Raw genomic sequence first — 13215 nt, 5'->3', positions numbered from 1 at the left:
CCATATATGGACTCAGGAGCATTCCAGAGCTGAGAGAGATATCACTTCAGAAATTAGGAGACATGTCCCACAGAGGCTGGCTGACCTGCCCAAGGTCATGGAACAAGTGGCAGCATCAGATAGGCTCCCGAGAGCTAGTGGCAGCAGCTAGGGCTCAGAAGCATTCGCTAGTCTTGCTATATACGACATTGGCCCATATTTGATCTCTATTTAAAAGTTTTTAAAGAAAAGGTCTAATGGAATGAATCTCATTCACATTACAGCGGACTCATACAGGGATTCAATCCATGCTGTACCTGCCTGAACCTGCCAGCTATCACCTGGACTAGTGAGTGTGCCCTTCATATCTGATTTCATCTGATGTACAGAACGAAGCAACACCCACTGCCGAGACCTGGGAGAGGTCAGTTCTATCTGAGACAATCAGTTCTATCAGCCACTGTGCCATGCTGTCATACTAAAAGGCCCCTCAATGAAGCAGAGTTGCCCTAGTTTCAGTCATGAGTCTACTGTATATATTTCATGTTAGCCAAAATTTCATCTTAATAACCTCATTAACAAGTTGCATAAAAAAATTGCCTTTGCCAATAAATAAGCAACAATAAAACCACTTTATTTAAACCAGGGTTTTTGAACCTCAGCACTATTGATATCTTGGGCCAGATGATTCTTGAAGTGAAGGGCTGTCCTGTGGCGGGGGAATGTTTAGCAGCTTCCCTGGGCTCCGCTCACTAGATGCCAGTAGCCTCCCCTTCCTAGTTGTGATGCCCACGAATGTCTCTAGATATTAGTAAATGTTCCCTAGGGGACAAAATCAGCCCCAGCTGAGAACAGATTTAACTACTATTTTCTAGTTATTGAGAAAAACACACTCCTACCTTGAGTCTTTTTATACTACAGATTGTTTGTTTCCAGTAAGATGGTTGCCTTTAGAATATAAACACTTGACCTCAAGATGAAGAAGGACAGCCAGCAGCCTGGTTGACAGCAGGCCCTAAGAAAGCCTATGGTACTGCTCTGCAGTGGGCTTATGTCCTGTTGCCACCACAGGCTGTGGCCTCCGTGTCCTCTGTCACTCAGCAAGGTGCGCAGGCACTATGCGAGTACACACATTCAACGAAGGGGAGCACGCACTCCATCAGCACGAACTGCCAGGCTGGACACCAACCATGCACAAGGGCACTGAGCTGGGAAGGGGCCCAGGTCTTGACAACCCCACACTCCAGGTGGGTCTCAGGGAAGAAACTAAACATTTACAGGGAGTCCTGAGGTTCTTGGAGCTCTAAAGATTGCTCAAGTCTCTGAACAAAAGCCTCAGTCCCTATGACACTTTTTCTTTAAACCTGGCTGGGCTGACACAATACCAGCTTTTAATCAGCCAACCACATGTCTCCTTACCCATAAAACATTTACCACCCACCTAGGTTAATTCAAAACCGGGCCGGGAGCACACCACGTGCCAGGCGCCGTTCCGAACTTCTACATGCGTTAACTCATTTAATCCTCAACACAATCCTGTGATGTAAGAACTCTTATCCCCCACATTTTGCAAAGGGGAAACTGAGGCCCAAAGAGACACAGTAACTTGCTCAAGGCTACACCCTAGTGAGTGTACAGGAGGGACTCAGATGCAACCCGTTGCCTCTGGATGCATGCTCCACCGCCATGCACCGCTGCCTGGCTACACTCAGGGTTCTGTTTGGGACCAAGTTGGGTGTCCAGATGGAGATGGCAGCACACACTGTTTCAACTGTTCTGGCCATCAGGCAGCATTAGTTATTTGGAACATGTAAACAGATGGCAGCCACTGAAACCACAGGACAAGACAAACTCTGCTGAGCATCATGTGAATCTTCAAGTACCCTGTTCCTAAATGACCACATCCCAGAATGTGGGTTCACAATGCATCCTAAACCCCAGGGCCAGGAAAGCCGGGGGCAACCTATGTCCAATCAGCAGAATACTCCGATATGTAAATCCTCTGCTTCAAGACCCTGCTTTGTGGACACAATGGTGCACATGGCTTTGACCTCATCCTTGTCTCTAAGAAGACACCAGAAGGCGAGCAACTTGCGAGCAGGGGCCTAGTCTCATGTGCTCCTGTGTACTTCAGCACATCTAAAATATTTTCTGCACTGAATGGACTTGATAACAGGGAAGAGTCTGGAAACTCAAGCAGACCTACCTCAGGTACATCCCAATGGCGTAGGCGCACAGGAAGGAGTAATCCAGGGCCCCCAGCAATTGCTGATAGTTGCTCTTATCTGCACAGATTTGAAAACGAACAAGCCAAGTTCAATATTGTTTTGTTTATGTTCTGGAGAAAGGCTGTAAAATACAAAACATCTCTCCTCTAAATTTGGGTGTACTCAGAAAGTGAAAAGGGGTGGTATTGAACATAGAAAATAAGACAACGTATCTTCTGTTCAGCTTCTTGCAAAAAAAAATAAAATCACAACATTTTCAAGTAATTGCTAGATATACAAGGGCACTCCAAAAAGCTCATGGAAAATGGAATTAAAAGATAATATGAATCCATGAACTTTTTGAAGCACTCTTCTGCACATCCTTCAGATGAGACACAATCCCCATTGTACACAGTGGGTGGGCATTTGACTCATTCCTTTTGTTTAAATATTACGCTGGCTTTTCTTCAGCACCCCTGCTGAGGCCAGCACTCACCCCACGCCCCTGTGACTTCTCTTTTCTCCCCACCCACAGATTTACGCTAAGTCCTAACTTGCAAGTCTGACAAGTACAAAACGCAGATGGCCTTCAGCAGACCCCCACAAGAATCTCACTTTAGGTGGCTGCACCTCCGCACACAGGAACGGCAGACACAGTGGCAGTAAGGGAGCGATCATTGAAAGGAGAGAGCTGTCATGAGGATGGCTTTTCTGCTGCTAAAATCAGCAAGGCTGGAGGAACCCTGAAAGGATGGCCCATGGTGGCACCTGGATGAACAGTGGGGGACCTAGGATGGACTCACCAAATGGTGCCCAGCCGCAGTCGGTCTTGTTGTCTGGGAGCTGATGAGGGGTAGCGGACCCAGCCTTGTTGCTCTGGCTGCTGAGTCTGACTTCAGCCTCATCCCACGCAGTGCAGTACTTGTGGAGTTCACCCTAGGATGTGAGGGGGGGACAGAAGCGAGGAGAGCAAGTGCCCTCAAGTGAAGCTCTGCCCCTGCATCCCCACAGCCCTCCAGGGGCAGCTATGCTCTAAGAGGGAAACCAGACACCACTGGGGAGTCTGTCTGCAGAACCCGCAGGCCTGGGGCCAAGGTGATGTTTCAGTAGAATGCTCCAGCAATTCCACTCCTGAGCATACACATGACTAACATAAGCATTCGTATGGCCACAAAAGACATGTTGGCAGCAGCTTCAGCCATGAGAACTCCAAGCTGAAAGTCAACTGCCTGTCACCCTTGACCACCCATCCCCAGGGAAGTATGGGTATGTTTTCCCAGAGTCATACAATTGAACATGACATAATGATGAAAAAGAGCAAGTTATGAGGTCGAAGCTGACAAACACAGTAACAAGCAAAAGACACCCAACACAAGGAGTGTGGCCTGTCTCATTCCACCTGCATGAAGGTCAAGAAAAGGCAAACGAGTCCTGGTTTAAGGGGTGACAACTGCAGTCACCTGGAGTAGGGTTAAACAGGGGACAGGGAGCCTCCTGGGAGCTGGAAAGGGTCCATACCTTAACCTAGGTGACAGTGACCCAGGTGTGCATGTAAAGATTTGTCAGGCTAGACACTTAAGATTCACATACTTTATATCTTCTTCCACCAATAAGTGAGAACATGTGGTATTTCTCTTTCTGTGCCTGACTTGTTTCACTTAATATAATTCTCTCAAGGTCCATCCATGTTGTTGCAAATGGCAGTATTTCATTCGTTTTTATAGCTGAGTAGTATTCCATTGTGTAGATGTACCACATTTTCCGTATCCACTCATCTGATGATGGGCATTTGGGCTGGTTCCAACTCTTGGCTATTGTAAAGAGTGCTGCGATGAACATTGGGGAACAGGTATACCTTCGACTTGATGATTTCCATTCCTCTGGGTATATTCCCAACAGTGGGATAGCTGGGTCGTATGGTAGATCTATCTGCAATTGTTTGAGGAACCTCCATACCATTTTCCATAGAGGCTGCACCATTTTGCAGTCCCACCAACAATGTATGAGAGTTCCTTTTTCTCCGCAGCCTCGCCATAACAACCACAATTATTTGAAGTTGATACGACAAGCAAACAGAAAGGACATTGTTGGGGGGGAGAGGGGGAGGGAGAAGGGAGGGAGGTTTTGGTGATGGGGAGCAATAATCAGCCACAATGTATATCGGCAAAATAAAATTTAAAAAAAATTTAAAAAAATAAATAAATAAAAAAAATTTAAAAAATAAAGCATTGATTTGTAGGTAGAAAAAAAAAAAAAAAAGATTCACATACTTTACTATATTCCTCAACATGCCTCAATTAAAAAACATACTTGGAGCAGAAGACCACCAGCCCACCACGCTGCCCACAGAACCAGCTAGTAGGACCAGGGGTGGAGACGCCTGTCTGAGAGGAGGGACAGAAAGGACAGCCACAGTCTGGGAGTGTGACTGCTGACTGGCTGTGTGAGCAAACCACTTGCTGTCCCTCCCTCAGTCTCCCCATCTGCAGACAGGGCTGCTGTTCACTTACAAAACTGTCACTGTGAGCTGTGATGCTGATACCATGCTTTTCGCACAGTGCTTGGGATGGGCGACCCTAGAGAAACAGACACTGGGTAGGGACACAAGCTCATCTGTCAGGAGGAGGCAGCCAAGGGACAGGAGCAAAACTCTCCCTTGGGAAGTTCCTTAAAAAGTGCCACATGGTGGCTGGGCCCACCTCGTTGCGGGGAAGCAGAGTCTGGAACATCCACCCCTCCTGGAGGCCTCTCTTGCTCCCACTCCTCTCCTGCTCTGCTGCTTCTTTAGCAGAGGTTCTGCACCACACATGGCTTAGATGAATGGATCATCAGGTATGAGCCAGGGCAGAAGGCAGGGTCCTCGTGGTCAGGGAGGTGTCCCTTAGGGGGACCAGGAGCCCTTTCAGTGCCCATGAAACCAGACAGTTTAGAACCTGAGAGAGGTCAGGGGACTTGGAGGGTGGTGCAGAAAGCTGGCTTTGGGGTCAGGGCACAGCACAATGGGCAAGAAGCCACCCGGTCACCAGGCAGGTGGCAGCAAAAGTCTTAGCCACCTCTTCAGGAGGGAGCAGTGAGCAGCCACAGAGGCTGGTCACCTCTGAAAGGCTGCTCTTGCCAGGGCCATGGTCAGCCTGGACTGGACACTAATTTATAGACAGCTGTACATGGGCACACATCACTGAGGAGTCCTGGCATGGCATATGGGACACCAGGGCCCTGCTTTACAAATTCAGTTACTATCAGCCACACAGCTTTCCTCAGAAGAGTGTGTCCTCCCTATAGGCACCAGGCACTGGGCTCTGGGCATCCAGGTGAGTGAGTGCTCTCCTTTGCTCCTAACTGCTCAGAGCCCCTTGGCTGCTCCTGCCTGGGCTCACAGGTTCCACCCACAGCGACCTTGGGGGGCTGTGCACATGACCATGTGATCAAGTGGAGTCCCAGGGCTGGGGTGCAGCAGCTCTTCCTTTCTGGGTAAAGCTGGCGTCTGCAGCCTCTCCCCCTGAAGAGGAGGCTAAGACCTCCACTGCTCCATCCTGAAGAGGTGGCCAAGACTTTCAGCTGCCACCTGCCTGGTGACCAGGTGGCTCCTTGCCCATCGTGCTGTGCCCTGACCCCAAAGCCAGCTTTCTGCAACACCCTCCAAGCCCCCTGACCTCTCTCAGGTTCTAATTTTATACTTTTCTCCTCCTTGTTGTCTCCTCCAGAAGTTAGGTACTTCTGCCCACCTTTCCCTGCTTGGGAATTTGGCCATGCCGAAGAGGCTTCACTGAAGAAAGCCACAGGAAAGACAGGAAAGGACACTCCCAGGCTGAGGGGGAATTGCTGGCAGGGCTAAACTGAGGTCTCTCACATAGCCTTACATGGAAGCAAGGAAAAAGGAATTCTGTAGACCATTGTTTACAGCAGGATTTTCACATTGTCTTTCAGCATAAATATTTCTGGGGAGAAACCATCCATGGAAAATATTAGAAATGATTGTTTTTGTTTCATAAGTAAGCAGAAAAGGTTTTCTGGTGGTGTTACATGATGAGCTGAGCAGGAGCCTAGCATCCTGGTTAGGGACACAGGCTTTGGTCACAGACAGGCCTGAGCTGGGATCTCAGAGCCACTGTGTTGGCTTGCAACCTTGGTGACATCACTTGCTTGCCTTGGCCATCAGTTATGGGGTGGTACAATATTGCCTTCATCACAGGTTTGCTGTAAAGATGGACCAAGCCCCTGAAAGGGCTCAGCAACTGGCGGTACGCTATGCAGCGCTCCTGCGTGCCTCCACTTCTCCTACCCTCACTCCTGCGTGCCTCCACTTCTTCTACCCTCACTCCTGCGTGCCTCCACTTCTCCTACCCTCACTCAGCAACGTCTTCAGCAGCCGCTCCTCAGCCCTTCTCTTCCACATTGAAATGTCATCCCCACCCCCACCCTCACCCCTCAGCATACTGGAAGGCTGCAGCAAAAGCAATAAAAGAGTTAATATTACTCTAGCGTAAATGGTTGTGAGGATATTTAAATAACTACATGTTAGTTTTCAATGATATTGCTATATTTCAGTGAGTTTTATTCCCCAATCCTGGTTTTGGGGAATAATTAAGGCTTAATTAAACTAAGAAGAACTGATCAGGACAACATCACCAGGTGCATGGATTCTTACCACAGTGCTACAGTGAAACACACTAATCTCCCACAGCCACTGTATCCTCATAAAAACATCTGGGGAGGGTGGCCAAATCCTTTGGGAAACATCTGCTTTCATAAAAGCAGTTTTCTTTGCAAATTTTTTACATGAGTGCATTTTAACAAGTTACATATGTAATTAATCAACCTGTTAACATCAGGCAGTTATTAAAAATCAATCAAAAGACTGTGTAGCAACCAAAGAATACACTTGTGACATTCCAAGGAAGGAAAGGCTGCAGGGACTACCAAGCACACGATCACTGCAATTTAAAAACATCTGCACAACACAAAACAGAACAGTAACAAAAATGAACAGTAAAACACCTTTGTGTTTGCAGGGTGGGGTGGGAAAGAGAGGGGCCCACATGCTGGAAGAACAGAGAAAACAGCTGGAAAGTCACAGAGTAATGTGTGTGCAGGGCAGGGCAGGGCAGGGACAGAGTGTGGTACCCGTTGTTTTCATTTGTCTTCTATCTGCAGGTCCCCCTCCTCCCCCTACCAGTGGGCAGCAATAGGAAATCATTTCCAGCTATCAGCAGGCAGCTACAGCAGGGATTTTTTTTTTTTTTTTCAAAGATGACACTAGAAAAGGCTGGACCTCCTCAGTTCTACACTTGCACATGCAGTCATTTAGGTGCAAATACTTACTCTATTAACCTACGTTCAAGGAAGACTCTATTCTTTAACTCTGGACATGGGTGACCTCACGAGGAGAAACATTCACTCACTCATTCATTCATTTCCCAGGTTCTCAGCCCTGTCTGAGCCCTAAGCTTCAGCGACGGTGCTCTTTCTCTGCAGGAGGTACAACTCTGATAGAGGAGACAACCAGGCTGAAGTCAGGAAGGGTACCAGAGCTGCTGGGTGTAACAATGAGAGGGACAGGATGGGCACAGGAGAGGACTTGGGCCTCACCAATCCTCTGGGAGGACAGTGGGGATGTCAGTTTCACTCCACCTTCAGACAACACTGTGTATGTGTGTGTGTGCATGTATATGAACACACACATCATCTACATTTAATGACGTTAGTCAATATCTCTGCCAAATATTCTATGTTTTCTATTCTATCCTACTGATCTTTTAATCTGTTCTCATGCAATACCATAATAATTTGATTGTGGTATTTAAAACTATGTTAATTTATTTCATATTTTCATTTCATTTCATAAAAATGTTATCTTTTTCACACTCTCCTTGGTAATTAATATGGTTTAGTAAACTTTATATGGTTCATTAGGTTGTGTGGGTTCATTTAGTTCTAACTAGTCCTTTACGTATATAAGACTTACATACATAAAGGCTTAACCTTTATAAGGTTAAAAAAATTCCCAAAAGCATTATGCAAAGGAAGTCCTGGAAGAGAAATTAAAGTTTCGGTACCAAATATAGGAACACCAGATGTTGGCCTGAATTATGTCCCCCCAAAATTCACTGAAGCTTGAATTGTGTTCCCCAAGTTTTATGTATTAGAAACTTAGCCCCCACTGTGACTGTTAAGAGGGTGGGAAATCCTATTACGGTCATTGAAAGGTGGAGCCTTGAAGAGGTGATTGGATTGTAGGACCGTGCAGTAGTGAGTAGATTAAAAATGGTGGTCAGGGATGTGGTTCTGAGGGCTTTAAAAGAAGAGAAAAATGTGTCCCTCTCTCTGCTCTCTCTGCTCTGCCATTTTCACAATGTGATACCTTGCCATCACTGTCAACACCACCTAGACATTCACCAGCTGTGTTCCTTGGACTTTGGACTTCCTAGCCTCAGAAACTGTAAGCGATACATTCAATTTTCTTTATAAATTACCTAGTTCCATGTATTTTGTTACAAGCAACGTAAGTGGACAAGCTGTGCCCCATTTACAACAGCACCTGAATGTGACCAGTTTGTCTGAGCGAATCACAGGTGCCACAAGAAAATGGACTGAATGCGCTCGGGCAAGGGCAGGCCCATGGCCCACTCACAGGGGCACACAGAAGCGTACAGGGAGGCTTTTGGTCACTGTTTGCTTTTCAAAAATGGAATCATTCCACACATGAGGGGTCTTCAAAAAGTTCATGGGAAGATTCATATTATCTTTTAATTCCATTTTTCCACAAACTTTTTGAAGAACCCTTGTATACTCATGTACCCCTTAACTTCTTTCTCAAAATACTTCCCGAAAATGTTTCTGAGTTTACTGGTTTGGCTCTAATTAATTGTGTTAGGTAGTTGCACATTTTATAATATGAAGTTTTCGTAATTTATTCAAACTTTCACCTATTTATTAGGGACACTTGATATGCAGTATTTTTTTCCTTTTTCCTTTTTTTTTTTCTTTTTGGTCGCTAGAAACAATGCTGCAATAAAGATGCTTATGCAGATATTCCTAAATATGGGTCCCTTTATTCTTATCGGTGATATTTTCAGAAGCAGTACTGAAGGTTGTGTGTGTTTTGCATTTCACTAGGCATGACCGGAATGATTTCCAAAGGCGCTAACAGTTGACATTTCCACCATCACTGGTGCCTGAAAGTCCTCTCCCCTGCCACTGCCAGAAATAGGAGTTACTGCTTTCTGCAAGGTTGTACCAGCTGATACACTGTTACCTTCATTTGCACTTGTGAACACTAGCAAACCTGAACACAGTTCACATATTTCTTGGAAATTTGGGCTCCTTTTCTGTGAACTGCCCATTAAGCCTTTGTCCGCTGTTCCTTGGGCTTCCCTAACTTCATGTTCCTAAGACAAACATAATTTTATTCCTGGATTTTTATTTTTTACATTTAAATCTTTAATCCATCCATTTCTTTTTATAAGACAGGGATTCAGTCTTTATTTCTTCTACATGAATAACCAGTTGTGCCAACATCATTTAGTAAATAAACTACATTTTCCATCATCTCTGTCAAATATACTATATTTTCTATCCTATTCTACTGACCTTTAAACTATTCTCATGACATATTATAATACTTTGATTGTGGTATTTAAAACTATGTTAATTTATTTCATATTTTCTTTTCATTTCATTTCATAGAAATGTTATCTTTTTCAAGCTTTCCTTGGTAATTAATTCCTGGACATTCTTTCATATAAACTTTAAGATTATTTTATTCAATTTAAAATACTACTTAAGTTTTCATTGGAGTTGCACTCTATTTAAATATTAACATTGGGAGCATTAGAATTCTCCAGACAGCAAGTTTCCCACTCAAAGTCACTGCACGTACTTCTAGCTTTTCAGACTTTGTTTTCTGTCAGCCACTGAGGATCTTAATAGTTTTTTCTTATAGGTCCTGTATGTGTCCAGAAAGGGCTGGGCACACTCACACTCAAAGCAGTCAAGGTCACCATTCCCCCTAGCTCCAGGGGACCCTGCAGCTTAAGCTCTCTCTCACAAGACCCTGCTTTGAGGTTTCTCTTCTGGCCCAGCCCAGGAGAAAAGAGCCCTCCAAGAGGTCACTGCTGGCAGAGTGCATACCTCACCCGTGCACCAGCTGGGCAGATGTTCAGCACGAGGCTGGCTCCAGCAGGAGCACCAAGGAGAAGGATGAGCGAGCACTGGGAACACCACTAGCCCTCCCAGCCCCACCCCCATTCCTATCATCATTTTTTTTAATATACATTTTTTATCAGAGAAAAATAAAATTAATCAGCAATGATTAAAGGTAAGGCTAAACAGCTGCAGACTAACCTAAATCTGACCTGATATGCCATGTCATGCTAGCAATGACACTACAGAATGTGAGTCATTTGATAATTCACAACTCCTGGTGATCGATTTCAAGTTAACAAATATATTTTGCTTTGTTCTGTTTATGATGTTCTAGGAAATTCAGGCTATAGGTAATTATTCAAACTGTTCCTCAGGTCAATAGAATCACTACTACTGCAAGTTTCATTTATGTTATTTATAACACGAGCTAAAGCAAGCGAAAGCTTCATAAGGTGTTATAATGTTTAAGTTATTATATGTGGTGTGATATTCTTATCTAACTTAAAAGGCAAAGAAACCCAGGGGATTCAGCATAAGGCCAACCCATACCCAGGCACATTTAAGGTGCTAAATCAGAAAATCTGTGTGTTAAAGAAAATCTGTGTGTTAAAGAAAATCTGGGTGTGGTGCTGTGTGTGTACTCAAGTAATTGAATAGACCCTGAGGCAGAGAAGTTAAGAGCAGGAACCCCGGAGTCAGCTCAACCCATACACAATTTGCCTGAGTGAACAGCTGCCGGCATGGGGGGATCAAGCTCCATGAGCCTCACTTTCCTCCTAAGGACACTCCCCGGGCTGCTGTGAGGATCGTACTTAATAATGAATGTGAGGACTTTGTCAGGGCTCAGTAAGCAGCAGTCACTGTTACTTATGAAATACCGAAATAAGAGTGGACCATGGGAACTCCTCATTAACAAGCGCTAAGCCTCCAGGTGGAGACGCTTCTGCACACAGGAGTCAGGGAGCAGTGTGGGGGAGAGGGGTGCGGGGGAGGGGGGAGCTTGAGAGGAGCCACCTGGGAAGCTAGGATAGTGACCTCAAACACTGCTGACATCTCTTACTAAGTGGAGACCCTTGTGGTCACCAACTGGGCCCCAAGAGCCATGTCTTGCCACAGAGATCCTCCCGTGGCCAGTCCCACCCCACATACCAGATGTGTCCCAGCAGATCCTTAGCCATCGGGTGGTGGCTTCATGGGAATGCCCCATCCCTCTGTCTAGTACTTGAGGTGTGTCCCCCACATTGAGAGCCATTTTTTCTCCCCCACAATCCAAACCCAACCTTTCCAGGTTACTGTTGAAACCCCACAGAGGCTCCCCTGCTGCCCTGAGCACACTTGGTCCTGCAGTTCCATGGCCCTCACTAAGGCTTCCTCAAATGTCTCCTCCATTTTTATAATTGGCCTTTCTCTTGAGCCATTTGTGTATTTCTCCAGCCAGGAAGACAAGAACTAGCACTGTGCACATTTACTGTGGCTGGCTACTGGTACAAGGGGTTTAGAGCCCCTTGTCAAGGTGATACGTGTTTATTAAGGCCTACCACCTCTTTGCCTAGCCTTATTTCTCTTTTGAAAACCGTATTTTTAAAAGCCTGCAAACATTCCCATAGTCAGCAACTTGAAGGGCATAGAACTTTCCTGCTTGACAGGCATCAAGGAGGAATTTTAGAATCCTTTGAGTAAATGAGTGTTAACATCCACTGGAAGTTACTGGAGAATGAGGAACCTAGAACTGTCCACAAAACCAACAGCTTTCCTCACTCCACTGGGAGGACTCAGAGGACAGCGTCCAGTGCTCAGCCACTGGCAGGAGTGCAGCAAGCACAGCTACAGGGTCACAGAACTGCAGTTCTGGATCTGTGTCCCTGCCAACTGCTGCAGAGTAAGTGAGGGGCCATTGGGCCATAAATGAGCGGTCTTCGGCACCGCACTATTTCCTTGTTCCTTCTACGATCAGGTGTCAAAAGCCATGCGGGCCTGCAGACAAATGGTATAACTCCTATGAGAGTAGGAAACTTATTCTGCTTTTTTCCAAGTTATAAATGGTTATTATGTGGAATTTTCTACTTTAATCTTTTCGTGAAGTCTAGTTGAACACCTGCTTAACAACTTTCTGCCCACCCACACCTCAAACAGAAACTCAGTGTTCTAAGAATAATGGAGAACCACCTCCACAGCCAGACTTAGGGTCAAAATGTAAGAAGAGATGAAGTAATTTGGGGAATGATTTAAGATTGGATATATTTGGAAGGAAAATTCACAAAAGATAAAATAAATATTTAATTAAGCTTTAGAATTCTAGAACTGTCAACTAATATAACTGAAAGTATACTACTTCTGAAACCATAAGTCCTAAAAACATTTTAAACATTTTAATTTCAGAAAAGAGAAACTGAAAAACCAAAGGCGCAAAACAACTTGTTTCTAAACACCTGTTTTCTCCATTTATCTTACCACCTTCCCATCCCCACCCTGAAAGTTCTTAAAAGTAACGAGTTCTTTTACAGAGATTACAGGCAGGACATAAAATGGAGTGCTTTTTATGATTTCTTACCTTAACTATGCTGATAGGCTTCCGAGATAAGTGAAAGCTGGCATACAGCAAAAACGTCAGAGAGAAAGTGAAGGCTCTGTACCTGGAACACAGGACAGTGACAGGGAGTGATGTCACGCCATAGAAAGTATGTCAAGAATCTGTCATCACTGACTTTTTCAATTTTCTTATGCTGTATATTATTCATTCAGCCTTAAAGCAATTATCAGTACTACTTATAATATCAATACAATATTAGAACATTGAAAACTTTGCCACTTTTGCTTTGTCCAAATTGACATTACTTAAACATTGTAAGAGACAGGAAAAACCAAACTGTTTTTCCAATCTCAC

General features: G+C 45.0%; 1 protein-coding gene across 3 annotated transcripts in view; it reads right to left on the bottom strand.

Annotated features, from left to right (window-relative positions):
- SLC37A1 (solute carrier family 37 member 1) overlaps nt 1–13215 on the bottom strand; it is a 62727-nt gene that overhangs the window by 38968 nt on the left and 10544 nt on the right. For all 3 annotated transcript variants that reach the window (XR_010023568.1, XM_063096424.1, XM_063096434.1), the window contains 3 exons: nt 12883–12964; nt 2990–3122; nt 2186–2264 (listed from right to left, as the gene is read on the bottom strand). Coding sequence is in view for 2 of the 3 variants with exons in the window: in XM_063096424.1 (XP_062952494.1) it covers nt 2186–2264; nt 2990–3122; nt 12883–12964 (294 nt within the window). In the remaining variant the exon portion in view is untranslated. The remainder of the gene's footprint in view (nt 1–2185; nt 2265–2989; nt 3123–12882; nt 12965–13215) is intronic.

This window comes from Cynocephalus volans, chromosome 1 (assembly GCF_027409185.1).
Source record: "Cynocephalus volans isolate mCynVol1 chromosome 1, mCynVol1.pri, whole genome shotgun sequence".
Classification (NCBI taxonomy): Eukaryota; Metazoa; Chordata; class Mammalia; order Dermoptera; family Cynocephalidae; genus Cynocephalus; species Cynocephalus volans.
Note: the sequence above shows the minus strand (reverse complement) of the source record. Positions and strands in the feature narration are given on the sequence as shown.